The sequence below is a fragment of the Cupressus sempervirens genome, chromosome 1 (assembly GCF_028749045.1).
Source record: "Cupressus sempervirens isolate cs-2001-9-10 chromosome 1, ASM2874904v1, whole genome shotgun sequence".
Lineage (NCBI taxonomy): Eukaryota > Viridiplantae > Streptophyta > Pinopsida > Cupressales > Cupressaceae > Cupressus > Cupressus sempervirens.
Genome location: NC_143118.1, coordinates 226,279,177 through 226,303,523, shown reverse-complemented (window position 1 = coordinate 226,303,523; position 24,347 = coordinate 226,279,177). Strand labels below are relative to the sequence as shown.

The following is a 24,347-nucleotide window of genomic DNA, read 5'->3' as shown; positions in this document are numbered from 1 at the left end:
AGTTACCATAATGGCGAAATGACCCTCTCCTTAATTTGTATCCATTCATTTTAACGTTTGTACGACATCATTTGTACAGCCACGTCTCCTCATTTCCCTAAAACAATTATTAAATTTAGTGAATTTCAACTTTCTAAGGAAGAAATTGCCAAATTTGGCCCCAGCCTTAAATTTTGTAGTCATAATTAATTAATACTCCCCCCTCTCTCCTTGCGAATCAAGGACATAATGTCCTCGTTTAGATTTTCCATATTTCTCCAGCATGTGACTACCATTAATTCAAAACCCATGGCCGCTGCCGCATCTGCCACCTTATTTCCTTCTCTGTAGATATGTTGCAGGTGGACCTTTTCCATTCCTTCCAAAATGTGCCTAATGTCCATGATGATAGTTCGAATATTCCATCCCGATTGGAACACTCCATTAACCAAATCAATAATTAATTTGAGTCCCTTTCTATAGTTATTTCCTTAACATGCATTTCACTAATCAACTGAAGACCCCAAAGCAGAGCCATAGCTTCAACTAGATTATTACTTCCACCCCCCACCTTCCCAAAGTATCACCATTCCCATTTCTCAGCAATCCACCCGCCACTCTTAAACCCCCTCTAGTAGCCCTATCAAAATTTAGTTTGAACTGGGTTAGGGTTGGTGGTTTCCATCTCGTTTGTTGTCTCTTTAATACTTTTGAGTTATCAAAAAGATAAAAGTCCTCTTGAACCCCCCATTTTTCAGCAATTTAGCCTTCTAGCCTACTTGGTTCTTCCTTTGGTAATTTACATTTGGCCACCCTTAAATTTTCCTTCAACAATTTTTCCATGATTCCCATCACCACCTCCCCAGGTTTTTCCACCTCCCTAAATATTTTGTTATTTCTCTCTTTCCATATATGCTAGCAAATATATGGTGGAACAATTTTCCACAGAAAAACCAATTTTGGGTGGTAGAAGGGACAGCTCCAATTCTCCACAAATTGACCAAGGTTGTCCTTTAAAACCCAATTCAAACCAAATTTCTCCCACACCATAGCCTAAATCTTCAAGGCATACTGACATTCAAGGAACAGGTGAGAGATACTCTCCTCATTTTCTTTGCAGACAACATCGGTTTGTGATAAAAAAATCCCCTTCTTTTCAGATTGTCAAGAGTTAAAATTTTACCATGTTGAACAGTCCACCAAAAAAAATTAATCTTAGGGAGGAGATTACCAATCCAAACTTTCATCCATAATGGTGGGCAGAAGTCCTTGCTAAAGAGATGTTTGTAAGCCGATTTGACTGTAAATTGACCACTAGGAGTTAAGTCTCAAACTTTAGTACCCTCCTGGATCATAATTGGGGGTCTTTGTGCTCCTAATATCATTTCCAATTCCTTAATAAGTTGGATATCCTCCTGGGTGTAAGTGTCTTTACATAGTTTCTTCCACTTCCTCTCTTGATCCATATACTCTTCCACCTTCCTTCCCATGTCTTCTTTTAGTAACTCCATTAGGCTTTCAATTTGTTGTGAACCAGCAATTTTTCCCCCATCCAATTATCCTCCCAGAATTTGATACTACGCCCATTCCCCACAATCCACCTTGTCCCTTCCCTTAGTAAGCTTCTACTCCTGACAATATTCATCCAAATTTTGGAAGAGATTCCAAGTGAAAGGAGAATTTGACAAATATTTAGCTTTCATAATATTACCCCAATCCGTATTATCTTCTCCTAGTCTCCAACCTATCTTGGTAAGGAGTGCTTTATTCAGATCCCAAAGTCTTCTAACTCCCAGCCCCCCCTTCTCCTTTGGCTTACAAACCTCATCCCAATTTACCAAGCTCAATTTGTTCTTCTCCTTCATCCCTGACCAAAGGAAATTCCTCTGTATTCTCTCAATTCTGTCTGCCATATTTTGGTTAATTTTAAAAAGGGACAGGAAGTAAATTGGAATGCCCTGTAGAGCCGCCAAGAGCAATTGCAATTTGCCAGCATTGCTTAAGACTTTCCCTTTCCATCCTGCTAACTTCTTTTGAATTCTCTCCACTATAGTATTCCAGAAATCATTAGTCACCTCTTTTGTGGTTAATGGCAGGCCAAGATAAGTATCTGGGAGGTTGGCAAACTGACAACCTAAAATGCTTCTTATCTTCCTTTGTAATGAGGCATTAGTATTAAAAAAGTAGATCTTACTTTTAAACTAATTAACTTGTTGGCCTGAACTTTCTTCATAATTAGGAAGGATAGTATTCCAAGTTTCAGCTTCCATAACCGAAGATTCTCCAAAGAGGAAAGTATCATCAACAAATTGTTGCAGCACTTCAATTTCAACTGTAGTAGCAAGCTTAATCCCTTTAACACATCCTGTGTTAACCAATTTGGTGAAAGACCTCCCCAAAACTTCAGCAACCATGATAAAAAGGTACGGCAATAGTGGGTCACCTTGTCTTAGTCCCTTCTCCGCTCCAAAATTGCCCCAGGGGGAGCCATTTAAAAGAACAAAAAATTGAACCGATCCAATCATCGTCTTCATTAGGTTTATCACTTTGTCATTGAACCCCACTCTCTCAAGCACATCATAGAGGAAGTCCCACTTCACCTTATCATAGGCCTTGGAGATATCTAACTCGAAGACCATACCAGGTCTTTTATTTTTTTCCATAGAATGAATGGTCTCATGTGTGGTTATCGTTGCATCCAGGATTTGTCTTCCCAGAACAAATCCCTTCTATGGAGTGCCAATAATTTTTTTCAGAAATGGTTTTATCCTGTTGACTAGAACTTTGGCAAAGATCTTATAAACTGTATTGCACAAGCTTATTGGCTTAAAATCCAACAAGCTTATGGGTGTCGGAGTTTTGGGGACTAAAGCAATAAAAGTCTTATTAATCCTTTTTAGCATCTTCCTAGTTTTAAAGAAATCTCTGGTAGCCCAAACCAGTTCACTTTTAACAATCTCCCAAAAGTGCTGGAAGAAGGCAAGAGGGAAACCATCCGAAACTGGGGCCTTATAAGCTTTCATAGAAAATGCAGCACATTTCACTTCCTCTTCCATGATATTTCCTAGAATGTGGTTGTTTTCCACCACTCCCAGCACCTATGAAATCGTATTAATCAAACTTCTTTTAATAACCTGATTCCCTGCATTATTATCCTTGATGTAAGCCTTGCTAAAATATTCCACCGCATGCCTTCCCATCTCCTCCTGATCCTTATGTATCCTACCTCCTTCCCCTTCCAATTTGCTAATTGTGTTTCTTCTTTTATGATTGGAGGTTGACCTGTGAAAGAAAGTAGTTTTTTTGTCCCCCTCAGTTAACCATTGGACTCTTGATCTTTGTTTCCAAAAAATTTCCTCCCTCAACATTATATCCTTCCATTTTTTTCTATATTCCTCTTCTTCCTCAGTTGCACTTTGAAGGTTATTTCCTTCAGCAATTTCCCTTTGGAGCTTCTTTAGTTTCTCCTCCACTTCTCCTTTGATTTTGAACAAGTCTCCAAAGGAACTCTTAGCCCAGCCCTTAACATTTTTCCTTATATTATCAAGCTTTTGAGTCAATCTATACATAGCAGTGCCATCTAACCTTATATTCCACCATTCCTGAATTCTATCTTTAAATTTTGGGTGAGATTGCCACATTATCTCATACCTAAAGTGTTTCGGTCCACCCTTTAAACCATCCTCCACTGAAAGATTAAAGGGGAATGGTCTGAAGCAATTCTAGTAAGGTTCTCTTAGACTATTCCACTTCCCTGTCACCATCAACCTGTCCAATCTCACCTGGATAAGATCATTCCCTTTCCTATTATTGGTCCAAGTGAACGGGTTCCCTCTCAAATCAACATCAATAAAATCCATTCTGCTCATAAAGTCATTAAGATCTTGCAAACTTTCAGGGCAGTCCCTGTTTCCCCCTAGTTTCTCTGAATGATAAAGGGGGGTATTAAAATCTCCCATACACATTAATTGCGTATCTTTCATATTTTCCAGGATCCTTACCAACTTGTCATAAGTTTCCTTCCTTCCTACCTTACTATTAGAAGCATATAAATTTATAAGCCCCCAATGTTGAATACTAGTTTGGAAATCAGTAATTATGAAATTTCTATCCTTCCAAACTTCAACCCCCATCATAGAGCACGAGTTCCACATAGTAGCAATGCCCCCCGAGGCTCCCTCAGCATCCATATGTATGTAACCAGCACCCAGCCAAACATGACTAGCAATTCTATCAAAATTAGCTTTAGACATTTTAGTTTCTTGTATTAACACACGATCTACCTTTTCTTGAAATATGCACTATTTTAAAGCATATTGCTTCTAGGGATTGTTTAACCCCCTTAGATTCCATGAGGGGAATTTCATTTCTTACCTCTAGTTATAGTCTCCAGTGTAAGTTACTTACCACTGGCCATGTCCCTTGCTGCTTGTTTGGTCCTGGTTGCTCTGCCAGTCGGTCTTCCAGCAATCCCACATGCCCCTACATCTGGTTTTTTCCCCCCCTTCTCTTCCTTTTCTGAACCTCCCATTCTCCATTATCCCCCTCCTATGGTGAGGTGGGGCTTAGTTCTTTTTCAACCTTCTCAATGCTTTCCATCACTTTAGCAGTAATCTCCGCTGGAGAGGCTTTTATCATCCTTTTGGGGGTACATACCCATTCCTGGACAGCACCTTCTGTGGTCATTGGTTCTTGGAGTCCCTCTCTATCCTGCTTTAATGGGGTGCGAGGAAGAGGGTGTTTAACCACTATTTCGCTTGTCTCCATCATTTTTCCTTTCTTAAGTTCTCCCATTGGTGAACTCACTAGTTCCTCTAGCTCACGTCTAAAGGGATATTCACCCATTTTCTCATTATCTACTAAAGCTTTTCCTTCCCCAGGACCAATCTCCCCCCTTGGTTCTTTACCTAGGGAAGTCTGCACCAGGCTATCTTCCATTTTTTGGACATCGACAGTCCCCTCCACCAAGCTTGGGGTATCCGAGGGTTCCCCCACCTCTTCCACAACAATTCCCGGGGAGCCTTCCTTTTGTTTATCCTTCTGCACTTGAGCCTTACAGTCCACTATGAGGTGTCCAAATTGACCACACTTCTGACAAAATAGGCCCGCATTCTCATATTTAATGGGTTGAACTTTCTCTCCCCATTTGGTTTTCAGCGTGACCACAGTCAAGAGGGCACAATTCAAAGCCACATTCACACAGAATCTAGCGTATACCAGTCATGATTTTTGCATAGTCACTTTGTCCATAGTAACAAAATGCCCAAAAGAATTCCCCACCCATCTTAGGATCTTCTCATCCCAAAATTCAAGGGGTAGTCCTGGTAACCTTACCTAGACTAGAGCTAGCTTATTAAGCTCAACACTAGCATCAAAGCCCGGGTGCCACCTTGTCAAGGCAAGACAATGCTTCCCATAGAACCAAGTTCCCGAGAGAATGAGATTGATATCTTCCTCTGACGTAAATTTGAAACAGAAGAGGCCACTTGGCATTGCTGAAACACCCACACTACCCCTAATTTTCCATTTCTGACTCACCCATTTACGAACCATCTCGATTGTAGGTCTAAAGGCTACAAATCTGCCCACAACACAAAGTTTAAGACCAAAGGTAACACTGTCCACTAAGGTATCAGGGAGGGAGATCACTAGCCCCTCTCTGCCATGAGTAATCTTGGGATCCTTCATTGACACATTAGCCACCGAAGAGACTACAAGTGCATTCTTCCAACCTCTTAGTGTCCCATCTATCAACTTCTGACCTCCATCCAATGGACAACCAGCAGGTCCCCCACTGCCCAAAACCACAGTGTCAGAGAAAGACTTCCCAACATCACCCAAGGACCTACCAACCACTGTCATGTCCTCCAAATCCCTGTGCAAAGCTAGCACCATCTGCAAATCCGAGCAGGGAGGAGGATCTGGAGGCCTAGGGCCCGCCATGAACAAATTCAAAATTCAAAATTGAGCGGTAACAAGTTGCAAAGCGGTAATGGGTTGTAGAGCAGTGATTTATGTTATTGTTAGTAATAAGCATGAGTTAAATTACTAACATCCTAACTATGTTACTATTCTTATCAATATTTCTATGCATACTATAAGAGCTATGTGCCTTGATCTTTTCCTCCGAGAATGTTATTGCAAGAAGTAGGAGATCGAGAGTCGAAGGGAGCCCAACATTTCATTAGAGGCAACTTTGAAAGAGAGGGAGAAGATAGAGGATATGATCCGGTTAACCTTTGATGATCTCGGTCTTATTGATTAAGAGGGAGTAAACAATGTTGAGATGGATTTCTCTAGTGATCAATAAATTGCCACTGTCAAGAGGATCGTGATTCATACATCGTGACCATGTGATTTTAATGGGCCTACCCCCTGTGTACATCATGAGGAAGTGATGTGTGATGTCCACAATCTTGCCGATCAAATTAGATAAATAATGATAAAACCATTAATATAATATTTAAATAATTAAATTAAATAATATGATATGATAATATTTAAATCTTAAACAAATAAAATATATATTTTGTGACCTATTATTAATATACTAATAATATGTTACTCAAATGATAGTACCATAAACCATGATAATATTATATATATATATATATACAAATTATAACCAAAAATTACCATAACATACGACATATATCAAATGCATATATATACCAAAATAATGATTGAACTATTATAAGGTGAAAAAAACCAGACCAAGGCTCCACGTCAAAGAATATTTGCCCACAAGCAATATACATGCAAGTATCATAGGAGGCTAGGAGAGATCCATACGGTCAGCAAACACTGCTCACGTAGATATCCACTTTGGCCACAAATCGACACAAGAGTGTTATCATCATCCAAAACTGTGCATGAGTTCACCACCGCTATTTATCATAGGATCGTGATAGCGGATAAGCATATGATCATAGTGCAACCTAGATAAAGGGTGATCGAATAATACATCAGAGAAATATACATTAGGACATCAAATATAGAAAAAAATATTGAATACTTACAATTAATCGATGACATCTAAAGGTCATCATATGATTAAGTTATGAAATGATAATATCATCAGCAATCATTATATTGACTAAGCCCATCCAAATCGATTCAATACAGAAAGTAATTCATTGTTGTGAATCGCTAACTAGATGAAATGGACTGATTATGGAATCAAGTCTAATCGGACTCCAAGCGACACAATTATGACAATTATTAGTTATAAAAATATATACATAAATGCACCCCTACAATCTGTCTCTTTGCTAGGCAAAAATCAGATATAATAAGACGTTAGCCTCATCCTTGAATGGGGGCGAATAGATTACAAACTCTATTATATTATCCAGCAGAATCAATCTCTTCCTTCTGCCGTGTTTGGAGAATTGGTTTGAATTGGCAGTCCAGCAAATAGAAGACTCAAACAGCATAAGGGAAATACAGAGGAATACAGAATATATAATAAAAGTCTGAAGAAAGCCGCACAAGTTATAACAGGAAGAATCTAACGTAGGGAAGAGGATATAAAACTTCAGCATTCAAATCAATACACATACATGAGATAACGGGTCACAATTTATATATTACTTAGTATTTTGTTTCCTTGAGCAAACTGCCTCATCCCAAAATGGTGACGTGTAAACAGATATATCCTCAAAGTGCAAACTTACTCATCTTTGTTAAAGCATTACCTACCTATATTTTGTATTCAGACATTGAGTCCAATTCCTATATTAATTTATTAAACAACTCCACCATAGCGTCTTATATCACTAAACATCAAATATTACTCCCTGTTTTACATCAAAATCTATACATACATTTAAGAAATAATGATTGTTGCCTTGGTATAACATCTTGACTCGATTTTAATTTAATCATTTGAAAAATAAGAAATCAAAAATTGGTAATTGTCCTAGCTTTCCGGATTTGCATACTAGGGACATTACATGATGACTTCTAAATGATGTCACTTGTATTTGCAGAAGTTACTTTAAGGAAATTTGAGTTGTTGAGAGACATTAATGAAGTTTCTTTAAAGAATTCATTTGAACCATCTAGCAGTCTCTCCTTGATGAATGAAACTTGACGAATGAGTTGTAGAGTCATTCATGTGGCACAATCATACTTAATCAAAATATTGGCATATTGTGGACGAGTTTGATAAAATGTAAGAACATGTTCGCTTCTAGCATTAAACTAAATAAATGTTTGGACTTTTAATGGACGAAAAGAGCAAGTTGGGACCTAGAAAGGAGTTGACATATTTGTTACAAAATTGTTCAACAATATAAGAATGAGTGGAAATTTTACATTGTGGGGGGAATAATAGTCAATGTTCCATTCCCACTTGAACCTTATTTAGAGGGGAGATGTTCCATTCTCAAATAATCTAAAAACAATACCTTATGCAGCATATAAAAGATTCAAAGTCTATCGAATGGATGTGAAATCTGCTTTTCTAGATGGAATACTTGAAAAAGTATACATTGAACAACCTAGAGGATTTATTGCTGAAAAAGGTAAGAACATGGTTTGCAAATGGCATAAAGCATTGTATGGATTGAAACAAGTGCCAAGAGCATAGTGTGAACGACTTCATGTCTATGTGATTCAAATAGGATTCGCAAGAACAAGTGACAATAGTAATGTGTATCTTGTTGGGTGGATATTTGGCAACCGACAGTTTTGTTAAAATCCACTCTCAAAATAGGTAGACCAGCCACAATGTATGAGACCAAATCTCTCCTACATTAAGGGAAGGCTCCCCCTTCTCACCATTCCTTGGATCAACTCAAGGTAAGCAAGAAGTTGAGAGATTTTGTAAGGGGTGTTACCAATATTCTTTCCTCTTTTCTTTCAGGAAAAAACCAAAGACCATCACGCAAAAGGAGAACGTTTAGTTCATTGTCTTGACGTGGAGTCTATGGCAAACATAGATAGCATATCATGGGTCTCTGAGCATAAGAAAAGCCTGCCAAGCATATATGCAGCAGAGTTTGTTTGTACACAAAGAATTCAGAGGAGCATCAAGTTTGGAAAAGTAAGAATAAAAGAAATAAATAAAGCAATTAGCATATTGTGTGATAGAACCAGATCAATGGTTATTATTCTATATGGAGCAGTAATAGACAATGAAGTTCATAGACAACAAATCATTATGGTAAGAAGTCGATGAAATGTATTTGGCATCAAGTATATTAATAACAATGGAGCATGAGTTTTCAATGTGCAAGCAATAAGCAAAATCAACAAATACAGATAGGAAGATTTGATATTTCATACCGGTTCAAACAAAGATATTGTATTGTGCTCAGATCCAAATCAAAGGCATTGAGTGTGTGACATCAACCAGCAGTATAAATCAACATGGAGATTGCACTGAGTTATTGACAAAAATATTAGTTATTCCTTAGACTATGAGATACGCAGTGATTCAAGTCAAGGAATAATTAGATGTCAGTGAATGAGTTTAAATGAAAATATATTAGGAAGACGTGATTCCTTTTGTAAACAACTGCGGTTATGGTGTTATAAATTTCAAATAAGGCAAAGATAGATTAGATGCCACAATGATTTCATTTGAATATTATTTTGTTTGGTATAAACAAAAGAATTGAATTGTACACCTAGTCATTAACGTGTGATAAAAAGAGACTAATTAAAATAAAGAGGTGCGAAGTTTTTAAGAGATACTATCCTTGGTCAAAAAGTCACAGCCACTCATAAGATATGATAAGCACTGTGATATTTGAAATAAAAAGTATGTGTAGAATGAATAAGTAAGAATAGTAGTGCATATCTAAATGCAGAATATCAAGGAGAGATGTGTTAAAAGAAAGAGCCAATAAGGATGCAAATGAATAGAGCAGAGGATACGGTGTATGCGGTGAAAAAGAGGAATATGGCAGCAGTGAATGAAATTGAAAATGAATAAATGAGAAAAGAATGTGAAGGAAGTCAGCAGTTGGAGAAAAGAAAGAAGGGAGTGAATGTTTACATATATATATGTATTCAGATTTTAATCTGATATATATAAATACAAACAGAGTAAAGGTGTTATAAAAGAATATATTATATAATCAGATTTATAATCTGGTTTATACTTATATATAAACATTTAAAGAGATAAGTGAAAGTGTGCGTTGAAAAGTATTGGCTGGCTTCAAGTTAAAAGAGCTTTAAAGTTTCCATTATAAGTTGCAAGAGCAACATTATTCAGGTGGAAGAACAGTTTGTGCGCAGTGGGTTGGTGCTCACGAAGGATAGAAGTGGGGGGTTGGTGCTTTCAGTAGGTTGCTGCCTACATAGTGTGGGAGTTCATAAACATAGGAGTTGGAGCCTTTAGTAGGTTATAGCCTACAAAACGTTGGAAACGAACAGTTTATATAAGAAAGCACTTATTTGTCGTGGTTTTCTCCCGCATTGGGTTTCCACTTAAATCTTGTGCTATTGTGTTCATGTGCATGATTGTTGATTTCTACATTAAAAGTTATTAAACCAATTGTTTGGATAAAAAGTTATAAATTGGCAAAGTTGTTATTATACTAAATAAGTTTATTGGCTCAAGTTCAAGGTATTAATTATTAATAAAGGATTCTTTACTAATAATTTTATATAGCTATGATATAAAGTTATTAAGTGGGGCCAATTGACTTAAAAGGCATTAAATAAATGTCCGAATGAGAGAGGACACGGGCGGGAGGGGAAGGGGAGTGAAGGGAGTGGGGGGGCCGATTTATTTATTTTTTCTCTAAGTCAACATGGGACATAAAAGGCATCATTAATGGTTATTAATTGTATTATGAGAGTTGGCGCCAAAATTGAAGGACTTAATTGTGCATCAAAAGAAAATGCATTTAAGTAATTAATGAAAATATGCATCAAAAAAGAGAATCAGATATACAAACTGCAAACTCAAAATATATAAATAGCAATCAGCAGTTCGTATACTTATCTTATCTTTTGGTATGAAGTATAATGCATTACATGATGATTGGGCTAATTTGTAGAAACTACAAGTAATAAAATATTTGATATTCGTATACTTATATTTTAGTATGAAGTATAATGCATTACATGATGATTGGGCTAATTTGTAGAAACTACAAGTAATAAAATATGTGTGTATATCAAATGAAAGACAAATAGCAAATTACTGAATTAGCCAAACCATCATGTAACGCATTATATTTCATACCAAAATATAAGATAAGTATATAAACTGCTGATTGCTACTTGCATATTCTGAGTTCGCAGTTTGTATAACTGAATCTCTTCTTTGATGCTTGCTTATCTTCACGGTCAATGCGATGTATACATATCTTCCAATGTGGGTGGGAAGGTGTGTCTCTCCCAGTGGTCATCATCCTTTCCAAAAGTGGCGACTCTACATTAGATTGCTGATTGAGATTAGACTGTCTTTTTAATTAAAACACTACCTTTGATATGTTGATTTATCCCTTAATCACTGTAGTTTCTTCTCCTTTTATTATATTTGATTGCTGTTTAATCAAACACGTTTACTTAGTTAACCACTGTTTCTCATAAGATCCCGGTCATTAGATAATGATAACCGACCACTGCCCATTCATATTATTTATTTTATTCTTTTATTGACAGGATCGCGACAAATTCAAAGGACCATGGACACCGTTCTTACTAAGAGCAAGCGGAAGGCAGCAGCCAAATAGATGCGATGACTTGCTCTTGTCTTTTGGGGCATTCTTGGTTATGTATTAGTCTCTAGTCTTTCTATGTTCCATCCATTTCTATGGAATCTCATCTATGCTTTTCTAGTTCCCTTTTGAGTTTTTGCACCCATCGTTTTCCTCTATTTCAATTCATTAAAAGGTTGCTCCCCAATCAATGGTCTGGAGCTGTTATCTTTCTTCTCATTTGTTTTTATATCGGGAATCGGCCCTAATTCCACAATTTCCCTAATTCCACATTTGTTTTTCAATAACCTTAGAGGGAATTTAAATAGGTTAAAAGGGACTGAGATAGGTTAAGAGGAAATTAAATAGGTCAAGGTCAAAGTGGGCACTCCCGTACGTACTTATGGAAAACTCCAAATTTTAGTTTAATTTCAGTTGGCACGGCCAATCTTCCCAGCGATTAAATTAAAAACTAGCTATTTGGTGCAAAATATTAAAATGACTGTTAAATATGTAATGCCGGAACGCAATTTTAATAAGCAGAAGAAACTTTCAAGTTATATAAGATTACTTCTCCATTAAGCTTTCTCCCGCAATTCGCGTGTTTACAGAGTTTACTGAACTTGGAGAAACCCTAAAGACATTTATACAAGATTATAAAAATGCCTGCGTAGAGGCCATATATTCATTCAGTTATGTACTTGAAGGCAATAACGGTTATATCTATAAAAAATTATGAGTCACAATGAAAACACACTATCACTCACCGTCTTGTGGTGTAAATCAAAGCGCGCAGCTGAAAGAGGAGGGGGGCCGAAAGCTGCAATAGCCAGCAATTTTAGCATTAACCAGACGAACGCCATGAATTATATCAATTGCAAGACTGCATCCGTGACCAAACGCAAAAATTAAACTGGGACAATGAAATTAGGAGTAGATAGCTCATTAGCTGACAGGGCTAACACGATGTGTTGGGTTTCGGGAGAAAACAAGTTGTCATTAAATTATCTTTGGGTATTTAATATAATGTTTCTAAGTGATTCCCACGTGGGCTCCACTCAAAAAAAACTGAGATCCGGAGTGGCCTCATTTGAAGTTTCATGTTGATGCGCATGCTGCGACAGGAAAAGAAGATTCTTGAAAAGAAATATGAGATGACCATCCATTTTTTATGGCTTTGTGCTCTGGGGATGGCATTGCAGGCAGATTATCGGTCTGAGGGCAGGCATTCGATAGTTTATTTCCACCGGTTATTGCATAACATGAATGTCTGCAAACGGCAAATATGCGGGTGCTTTTCCCTATCCAGATATACGGTCTGCACTACAAGCGAAGTAGAGCTGGCATTTGTAAGTAGCATGCGCCAAAGAAGTCCTCCATGTCTGCGTCCAGCCTCTACAGGTTAACGGCTCTCAGTCAAAACTTCCTCAATTATTGGAAAACCATTGGACTCTATCCTACTACCTAACGCCGCCGTTCATAAGCTACCTGGTCTTATTAAACGCGGGATTTTAGTTTTGAATTCTTTCATATAGAGAGAGTGAAATTTATATTACTGAATTTTCTTCAAATTTTTTAATTTAAAAAAAAAGCGGAAAAAGATATGTGAAGATGAGCCAATGTCTATGCCGGCATGAAATTGGCAATTTGTTGATTTTAAAAATTAAATTAAAAATTATTTTAAAACTGTTTCTTGAATTTAAATTTATTTTAAAATTGCCATTTTAATGACGCCATAGACATTGCCTGAAGGTGCAGGAGGAGGAGGGAGGAGGATTGGATTCCTTAGAGATGATTGGGCCAAGATTCTTCAAAGAAAGGGAAGGAAAAGGATAGAAATTAGACCTTATTTTATGTGTTGTATTTTTTATCTAGTGGATATAGAGGGATGATCTAATTGACCTAATAAGCAACCAATCAACTCATAGAATTTAAAAGATTGAAAGAAATTTTAAATGCTTATATCTTTTTCTAATGTTTCATCATTTTATAAATCACATTTTCCATTCATTCTGAGAACCAACTCTCACCAACTTCATTGTGAGACCGAGCATTGGAAGAGGCCAAAGGAGGCTTGGGAAGAGAGAATTTGCAAATTCTGCAATTCTGGGAAAGTGGAAACTGAACAGCACTTTATTTTAGAATGTGAGGCCTACAAAAGTAGTAGAGATAAATTTGTGGATACTATATGTGACAATTCTTGGCATAACCTATTCAACGAAGAGTACATTAAGCAATTGGGTGGACTCATCATCATCCTGCACAAGAAGCGAATAGTGCTACTTAAGTCTGCTTGAGTTGTCTTGCTATCCCATAGGCTATTTTTAGCCTCGTGGACGTTAAAATTTTATCTATCTATCTTCTATTGGACCATACTATGTTTGGTAGGGAGAAAATTCTATTGTTTTCAACAAAAATACAAATATTTTGTAACAACTCTATCATGCATTAATGAATGCATTAATTACAACTTTTCTTTTTCACATTTGTGACAAGTTGATTAGATTTTCAAAAACATAATCATTTTTATCTTCCACCTCACACCACTTTGGACAAAAATGAATGTTTAATCAATATTAATTATTACAATCTATTTTTATTACCAAGTTCAAATATAGAGTTAAATATTTTATATTTATTATTAGTCATATATAGCCAGGGAACTAATGTTTTCAGTGGACCCCTCAATTAATTAACATACCCAAATAAAATTCACATTGTTAAAAAATTTAATTCTAATATTTTTAAAATCAATTCTTACAACATAATTCCTTTTTTTTCATTGGCTTGAGTTATTTTCCTAGAGGTTATTTAAAACATTTCATACCAAACAATTTTGAAAAAGTACAATGTGAATTTATTGCTTTGTCCAATCACTATTGCAACTGTGAGGTGTAAAGTACAATAATGAATGAATGAATGATTTTTAATGACGTCCACGAGGCCATAAGCCTAAGGGACCCGCATAGAACTCCTAGTCAGTCTAATGTGATTTCTCCAGCTTGTCTCTTTTGTTGTGAATCTGCATAAGTAAAATGGCCCCATTGAGGAGTCTTGGTCCTTCGAAAAGTGTAAAACTCTGCACAACTTATCCAAAAGCGTACAATTGCAAAACTATCATTTTTTTAATCATTATTTTTCTACTTTTCGTACTAATGAAAAGTTTAATTATCTATTTATGTGTTCTAGTGTATTTTTTGTTGTATTTGAGTCATTAGTTGGTATAATATATAAAAATACTAAAATAGAAAATAATATTATTAATTATTTATTATATTTTAAGATTAAAATATATTTTGAAGAATTTAAGGAAAATTGATTAGATTTTAAAATATTAGTAATTTTGTTAGTTTTAATTATGTTAATTTTTTTATATGTATATAATAATAATAATTTGTAATTTTATTCAAAGAAACTATGCAATTACTTCTTAATCAAATTATACATTTTATAAAATGATTCAATATTTAAATACTTTTACATTATCATTTTAAAAAATAATATTGGATAACTAATTTTAAATATTTAATTCAAGTTACAAGAAATTTTATTAATGTAACTATTATTATATATTCAATTTTAATTCGCATATTATTATTCATATTTCAGTTTTCAATAAAAATTTAGAAAATACTTTTTAATTTGATATTTTTATGAAATTTGTAAATTGAATTTTTGTTATTAGATGTTGAAAACAAAAGTACATGTACGATATATAAATAAAAACTCAATGTAATAGTTTCAAAAAATTAAGTAATGTAAATTCAATTTCCATAATATTTTAATTTTGTTTAGAATTATGTATTGCCCTTTAATAATTGCTTCTAATTTAATTTACTATAGAATTTATTTATATATATATATAATAAAAAAAAATCAAAAACCATTTTACAAATTGTAAAACTAATACAATCCCTCAAACTTACTAGATATTTTGGTAGTTTGAATTAAGTAATCAATCATTTATTTTTGAAAATTAAAATTTTCAACTTATAATTGAATCGGTAGAAATGAGTAGTTCATTTATATAATATAATTTCTATTGTTATTTATATATTTCTTAAAATAATGTAATTATTAATATTTTTAAAATTCTCTTAAACTGTCTCTATCATTTTACATTTACTTCTCCTTATCATAACATATCATTATCTATTTTAGCTCTCTCTTCATATCCTTCATTTCTATCTATAAATCTCTGTTTTCCTTCTTTTCCAATTATTGGCAGGAACTTTGACGAATTGCATCTCTTGTTTGAACTATCGTGCATACTTTATTTTGTTTTAAAGACTTTTAAATTAGTATTAGATTTTACTTTTATACTACTATTATTATCATAGACAATGTTGTAGATATGGTTAGCATAATGGTAAACTTTTTAAGGATTTGGGTATGTAGATATTGTGGGGACAGGTTTTTGATATTAAATGTTGGGGTTGTGAATGTGCTCATTAGTATATAGTAAGTAGTTTGTTGTTAATGTTTTTTACATTGTTTTGTTTATGAGGGTCAACCCCCTTGTTTTGGTTGCTTTAATATAAAAAAAAATAGAAAGATTATGTGCAATTATTTCTTTGATAGTATTTACTAATTAAATTTAAGACTGTGTAACAATTGTTTTTAGTTTTTACTTTCGTTCATAGTCATTTTCAAAAATGTATGGTAGTCAACATAGTGAATAATATAAATTGTATTACATTGTAGTGCCTGCCCCTAGTTCGCATTTCTGTTATCATTGTCAAATTCCTTAGGTTGATTTTATGCATTGATTAGTTTTAGAGATATTGGATTTACAATATTATGATATTATTTCATGACTTTGATTACAAATGTATCAGTTATTATTGCTTAGTTGTTTTCATTCATGTGTTGTTAATGATATTTTGATGATCCTAGTTAGTAAATGTAGTTTCTTTCATAAAAATGTTAACATGATGTCTTTAATGATGATTATGTTGTATTGATAGAGATGCATTATTATATGTACGCATTTGATGTTAGACTTGTGATTTTTATGATACTTACCCCATACTTGCATGTGTATGGTGTGCATGTTTATTTTATCTTTCTGTCTGACATGTTTGATGTGGTTAAGGGAGGGAGTCGTAGTCACCTGCTAGTCGGGATCTACACGATGAACCACTCCCCGCCATTGTCTGTTTAGTTTAGATATAACTATATACATGTACATGCTCATCTTTTATGCAGGATGCAGGTACCGGGCATCGACTTCCCTGAATTGCCAGGATGAGCGTGCCCTATTACAAATACTCAAATGGTGAGAATGGGAAGATAATGATCAGGTCCAATCCTAGCCATAAGCCTATAATACTTGTCCTGCAAGGAGGACTCGTAACAGACTGTCTACCCTTTTTAAACCCGTGAGTATTTTGTGCATATGTTGTTTTGTGAGTCTTTGATGAATTTCTGTTAATTAAGTCTAATTAATAGATTAAATTAATAATTTAATTTAATGGAAAATTATTATGATATTATGAATATTTAATTATATTTAATTAATTGAGAAATTAATTAAATATAAAGAATTAAAATGAAGATTAAAAGTTTTAAGATTAAATTTAGAACGTGATAATATTTATTTAATTTAATAATAATATATTTAGAGTTCATTTTTAAATAAATGCTAAATATTATTGTTATTTAAGTTAATAAATATCTATCAAATTAAAACGTTCAAAAATAAATTAAGAAGTGGAAAGATATTAAATTATGAAAAAAGATTTAAGTTCGCATGAATGAGTTTAAAATAAAAGAGAATAAATTAAAAGATAAAAAAAAATGTGAACTTGAATAAAGATATTTTAATAATGTGCGCATGAGATTAAAGTTAATAAATTAATTTAAAGTAAAGTAAAGTGGAAAGTTAAATAAAGTAATTTAACAATTCACTTAACGTGCATGAAAGGAATAATAAAAGAATATTTTAATTAAAAAAGGAAATTAATTGTGCATGAAAGAATTAATTAAATAAAATTATTCTAATTTAGAAGTGGTGGTGACAGAAACCCTAAAAGGTAATTAGATTCTATATTAGGGGTTTTCGGGTCATTATTGCACACACAGGTTTATGGAGAGCAACTCGAAGGATTTGGAAAGAAAAGAATTTTACGTGGCTTGAAAGATTTTGCTTGCGGTAGGAATTTGCATCTAGTTGTCAAAGGTTAGCATCAGATCCAGGGAGGATCTCATGGCTTGACTGTATAGTGGTTTTCGCTCTTCAAGTTTCTATCTGCTCTATGTCTTTTACATGTGTTGTTTTTCTGGTATGCAATATTGTTCTTGTTTGAGAAATATCTGTACATGGCTTAGATGGATACTTCGTTCAGTTTATTTTAGAGGATTGTATTTGAATAAGAAATTAATTAAATACGAGAATCTATTGGATATTGAAATCAAGCTTGAGATTTAAAAGATAAACGTCCTCTTTCAATAGATTTTAAGAACGAAAATTAATTTGAGAAAAAGTTTGAAATGAAAAAAAATTTGAATGGTTAAATTTAGTTTTTTTTCTATCAAAGTAATAATATAAATGTTTATATATATATATATAATTGTAAATTGATTAAACAAAATATCATAAATTTTAATAAAATAAAAATTATAAAGTTATAAAAACAATTGTTGAAATTTCATAAAATTCATATTTAAATTTAAATGAAATGAATAAAATAAAATAAAATTATAATAATAAAGGTTTGGGGTCTGCACCCCACCTTTTTAATTGGGTCAGCGGTTGTCGTACCTGCAAGTGGTGCGTGCGGCTTTAAAAGCCAGCAAGCGATTTAAAATCGCATGAAGATAAAGTTTTGTTTTTATATAAATCAATTTGTAAGTTTATAACTTATAAAGTTATATAAAGTTTTATAAGTATAAGTTTCTTTTTATAAAGTTTTTCTTATAAATCAATTTGAATGTTATAAAGTTTTAATATAAGTTTTTTTTCTTATTAATATATAAATGTTTAATATTAAATTTTAATTAGTATTTAATAAATACTTTTTATTATTCGTTATAATATTATATACTAATAATTTTAATATTATATTTATTAGATTATTGATTAATATTAATAAGTAATAATTAAATAATGTTATTATGAAGTTTTAATTATTTAATAATTAATGAATATTACTTATTAAATAATTATTAAGAGTTATAATTAAATATAGAAATTTAGATTATTAATGGAGGTGATTCGAAATTAATGTTAATCATGGTTATTGTTGAGATTATTAATGATTGGTAATATAGCTAATACTTGTATAATTATTAATTAATTTAATTAAAATTTGAATAATTTAATTTAATTAATAATTAATATTGTTAAGAAAGATATAGAGTGATTTTGTTATTATCATTAATAAAATTGATTTTTAATAACGTAGTATTATTTAAATATCAATGATTATTATTTTTAATGATTTAAATCAATGGTTACCCTTGATTAATTTTTTTTAAAAAATTACTTAAATCAAATAGGGGTAGTTGCATAATTATTTAAATATAGAATTGGCTTGATTGTAAGGGTTAATTGCAAAACCTATTACTTGAAACATAGATTGAACACAAAACTAAAACTTTTGTCTTTAAAATCAAACCCAAAACTATGAAAATTGTATTGTTTTGCATGTATTGTCTATGCTTTTGGATTTTGGGGTTGTTTAGATCTTGACCAGTCTAGGATGTACACTAGAGGCTTTGTGAGATTTCTTTGATACTGTTTTTGTGGTTGGATGTCATGATGTGCTTTGTGATTCAAATTGGTTTTATACCTTGTGGAACTTTTATGTGTACTTGGATGGGAGGTCCATCTTATTTTAGGTTGCCTGTTAAGGAACCGAGTTTGATCATTATGAGTGTTGTGGTATGGGACACAACTGTGTTTTTATGTGCTTAGGAGAGGTTGTCTAGGTACGTGACTTGGGAGTGGCTTGCATAGGGGTCCGGGACCCAAAGTGGTCAGTACCAGGGTAACCTAATGCAAGCTATGTAATAAGTGATAATCTAGTAATTAAAATTTATGGGGGGGAAACACACTAAAAAGATAAGTTAGAGATTTTTGATCTACCCATGCCTTTAGTGCTTGTATAGACTAAGGATGGGAATGAGATGAGTGCCTCGTCTTCTTGAGAGGGCTTTCTAGTTCTCCATATGTGTGATGTTGAGGGTCCGGGGTTCAGAGAAACTAGTCCAGGGTAACTCAACGCTTGAGGGTCCGAGGTCTATTAAGATATCAGTCCAGGGTAACTCAAGCAGCCATGTGACGACACTCCCTAGTATGTAGCCTGAGTCTCCTCTGTAGATCTTTGTGGACTTTGTGTATCTCTGGTGGTGTACTTATTGTATGGTGGTGTATCTATTGTCGGATGTGTTTATTATGGTTATTTACTTTCATTGATGATGATTGTTGATTCATGGATGATGTACTTTTGACATGTGGCTTTTGACTTGAGGTGATTGTCTTTTGTTGACTTTATCTTGTGATTTTGGTATTTGGTTTATACTTGGGTTGTGTATGATGTTTGGTTATGTGGTGTCGGTATTGGTTTGAGTGTTCTTACTCTTGGATTATTTTATCTTCTTGAATAGCATGTGTTACCTTTGAGATAGTTGTGGCCTTTAGGGGTACCTTTCTTAGGAATGTTTTATGTTTGATTAGCCGTATGTGGATCGTTCATTATCTTCCCTGCACGATGGGAGTGGAAGCCTGACTAGGTAACCACATGGTCGGGAGGTAGTGTCTTCTTACCTTTTGGGTTCCCTTCACATTGTCAGCTGTTGGATGTTCGTTGTAGAAGATGTACCTTTATCATTCTTATTTCTTATCTCAGAGACTTCTTTTCAGATAATGTATATATGTTATCATGTATTCTGATGTATTGTATCTATTTTCACATACCCTGCGACATGTGCAGTGGATGTACTATCATTGTATTAGATATACTTATGCTTTGCTTATGCGATTATGTATCTGGTATTTCTTTACGATCTTGAGACATTGTACTTGGAACTTAAACTAATTAATTTAAAATTATTAAATGTGACTCAACGTAAAGGAACCCTTGAGGAATTGAAAACTATATCTGTGATTGCAAATGTGTATTTGATGTGTATGTTCTTATTGCTTCCGCATTAATGTTATCTTGATGTTGTTTAAACTTTTTTTTCAAAAAATAGTTCAGTAAACATTGTAACATGTTAGATTTATTTCTCTTGGGTTCCCAAGCGGGGCGTTACATACATAAATAAGATAAATGTGTGATATTGAATGCATTTAGAAACACATAAATTTTGTCTTGATTTGATGAATATGACAAATTTATGGCAATTATAATTTATTTATTTATTGGCCACATGGGAGGCATGCCCACGACCTAGCCCAACATCAAGCAACCTTTATCTTGGGCACTTGTGTGAGCTACGCTGAAACTACTCCCTCTATGGGTGATCATTCGCCTACAAGTCATCTCACCTCTTTAAACCAAAAGTAGAGTTTGTTAGAATATACAGTCCACTAATATAACTGAGAGGGGGGAAGTGAATCAGTTATCCAACTAATATCACAAATAACAACTTTAAACTATCTTTAACCATATGAGTAATGTAAACTAAAACTACAACAAGATGCTCATACACAATAACACCAGATATGTTAACTAGGGAAACCCTTGATCAGAGGAAAAACCCCGATGGGGATGGTACCCACGAGATGATGTGCTAATATAAATTTTTTGTGTTGGAGGATAGACCCTGTTAAGGGTCTGTTGCAACATTCAGTACATATGAGTCCTTGGTAGGAAACTTTGAATCCCTATTAGGAGATTCTAACCTTTTTAGAAGTTGTGGAAGATAGTTGGACTGATTGCCCAAACAACTTCAAGGGTAGGACTAATGAACCCACTATCCAAATGATCTTTGTATTATTCCTTGCAAAATAATAGAATTGAATTGCACTTCTTTCTTCTATCTCTGTCCTGTCAATTGGACTTTTGCTCCTTCTGATCTTGTAACTAGATCACGAATTGCACATCCAATAATCCCTTGGATTACTTGCACGCATTCAATCAACACTTTGCTCCTTTTCGCACTTTACAAATACAATGCATAATAGATACTTGATACACATGCTTTTCTCTACAATCAAGGAAAACATCTTTCCTTTATACCATATCTTCATGATAATTCCTTGAGTTGGCCTTAAGGCTTTCCCAATTAATTAAAATAAGATATATAATTAATTACAATTACAATAGCATTGTCAGCTCACAGTCTATACAAAACTTTTACACGTGCGACTCTAGGTCTTGTGCACTCGCTGACATCACCACCTGATTGTCCTTTGTCACTGGTCAATTATGCATCACCTCATTATATCTTGGCTAAATGATATAATGCACACATCAAAAATTGTTGGAAAAATGCTTTGTTTATGCACTACTCACAGTAAATCAAATACAATTGTCATACATCTTCAAACTCAGACTTCATCCTCTTAACCACATCATCAAGACACTCTCAGGAACATGTCCTTAACTACGTATCACTTAACCCTTACTCAATTATTGTGCAACATAAGATCTATGATTGTTATTCTTCCAGTCTCTATAGAAACCATACTATGCCATGAATGCAACATGTTAATATTCTCCAACACTCAAGATACTCCCCCAAAGTAGTATCATCAACATTCATGCTAACAATCTCCCCCTCTGGCATTGATGGCAACATAGATGAAAATCTATCTAAGTTCCAAGAATACCAAACTGAACTCTTATGCCATTATTGCTCCTCATCTTCTTAGGATCGACAACAGTTGTTCATAGTAAACAATTTACAATACTTTATGGCTGCATAGCTCCCCCATAAAGATATCTTACTATGCACTTACATTTTTGTCTGTGCACATACATGAATCTTTTTATAACTCTCCCTCATTGTCGTCTAAACAAGTGCTTGTCTCCCCATTGCTTAGAACATGTTTTTCATGTACAATCTCTCCCTTATTGACATCAATGTCAAAGATGTCAAACTCAATATCAATTGTTACATACCAATTGCTAACCAGCTGCTCCAAGTCATTAACCAAATCAAGTGTCCAAAGACATTGTTCAATACTAAATATCAAATACCAAGAGTCCTCAATGACTCAGTACATACCAGATTATCCCCCATACAGGAAGCATCATAATTCAGTCTTGTCAAATAATAGTGATCTGTACCATTAGACTGATGCACTCTTTGCATCTCTTACTCAGAAGTAGGTAGGGCATAACCCCAAGCATACCTCTCGAGTACTCAAAAGTATCTTTAGGAAAAGGTTTCATGAAGATATATGCAATCTTATCATCAGTACTTACATACTCTAGTCTTATCACCTTTTATGTTGCTTTCTCTCTCAGCACATGATACTTAATAGATATATTGGTGCAGGGGCCCTAGGTCTTGAATAAGGTGATCAAACACCAAGGAGAATATTGTGAAGGTCAATAAGTGTCCAAGTTGACACAAGTTAATTTAGATTTTCTTTTTGTGCATTTTGACAACTAGATGTCATGTTATGCTAAGGCTACAAGTAAAGTCAAAGGGTGGTCAACAAGTGGTCAAACATGGGGAGTTGACCAAAAATCATTAATAATAAGGTTCATAAACTTTATTCATGTTTTGGTATAGTTGGGTGGCCTTGGTGAAGTTTTTATGTTATGATTTTGAAAAAATGTAAAAATTGTAAAAACTGCAAAAAAAAATTGTCATGCAATTTTTTTGCAACTTTTCTTGCAAAATGTGGAAGCTCAATAGTCAGAGCTTTATTTGGATTGATAATAGGTAGATGAAGTTTTTAGGTCAAGGTAGGGAAAAAAAAATTTATTTTACCTTTCTCTTTGTAAGGGTTGAAGATACCATGCACAGATTTGGAGTAAATAAAAACATATCTTTGGTAGCAGATTTGTGCACAGTCAACAACTTTGTTTCTAAAATTGGAACGTGGTGACAATAAGTAACTACTTTATGTTTTTATAAGGTTTTATTTTTGCTCTCTGAAGGAGAAAACATTATGTTGGTTCAAATGAAGAAAGACTTTTTTTAAGTTTTAGGTTTTTTTATGCTTATTGTTTACCCTAAGTCTAGGATGAGGGTTTGGAGGTATATTTTTGTTTTCTCTCAATATTCACAATAAAACTACTTGGAACTCAATGAGAAGGAATATTGGGATGTGCAACTGACATGCAAGGTGAATTTATTGATGTATTTTACCAGATTACGCTACAGTAGTATAAGATTTGACTGTGATTTCTGGTTTTGTAACATGTTGTTTGAGCAAGATTCTATCACAAAAGTTGTTTTATGAGTAGTGGGGAGTGGGGTTTCATTGGAATGCAAGTTTAGATGATTTTAAAGGTGTTAAGGAAGAAAAATCCGTATTGGGTTTCATGGTTATGAGCCTAATAAGGTGAGACGATATTTATAAACATAAAAACCTAGAAACTAAGGCTTGGTAGGAAAAGGCCTTAAACTTGAGATCTTAAACTATATTTGAGATTTAGATATGGTTTTGCATATGTTAAGAGATTTTGCAATTGGTTTAGGTTGTTGTGTAGAATTTTGTCAAGTTTAGTGTTAATTTGGGTAAAACAGGGCTACTAAGATTGAGCCCCTTTTAAGCCTCCTAGTGTAACTTTTGATTTT

At 33.9% G+C, this 24,347-nt stretch overlaps 1 protein-coding gene across 5 annotated transcripts in view; it reads right to left on the bottom strand.

Annotated features, from left to right (window-relative positions):
• Positions 1-13,092, bottom strand: part of BGAL17 (beta-galactosidase 17) — a 271,275-nt gene extending 258,183 nt beyond the window's left edge. For 2 of the 5 annotated variants that reach the window (XM_089821424.1, XM_089821433.1), the window contains exon 1: positions 12,410-13,090. In XM_089821424.1, coding sequence (XP_089677550.1) covers positions 12,410-12,505 — 96 coding nt within the window. In that variant the 5' untranslated portion in view covers positions 12,506-13,090. Of the gene's footprint in view, positions 1-12,409 lie in introns of all 5 variants that reach the window. The other 3 variants (XM_089821450.1, XM_089821443.1, XM_089821456.1) reach the window with 3 other exon arrangements.
• Between the last annotated feature and the right edge of the window lie 11,255 nt (positions 13,093-24,347).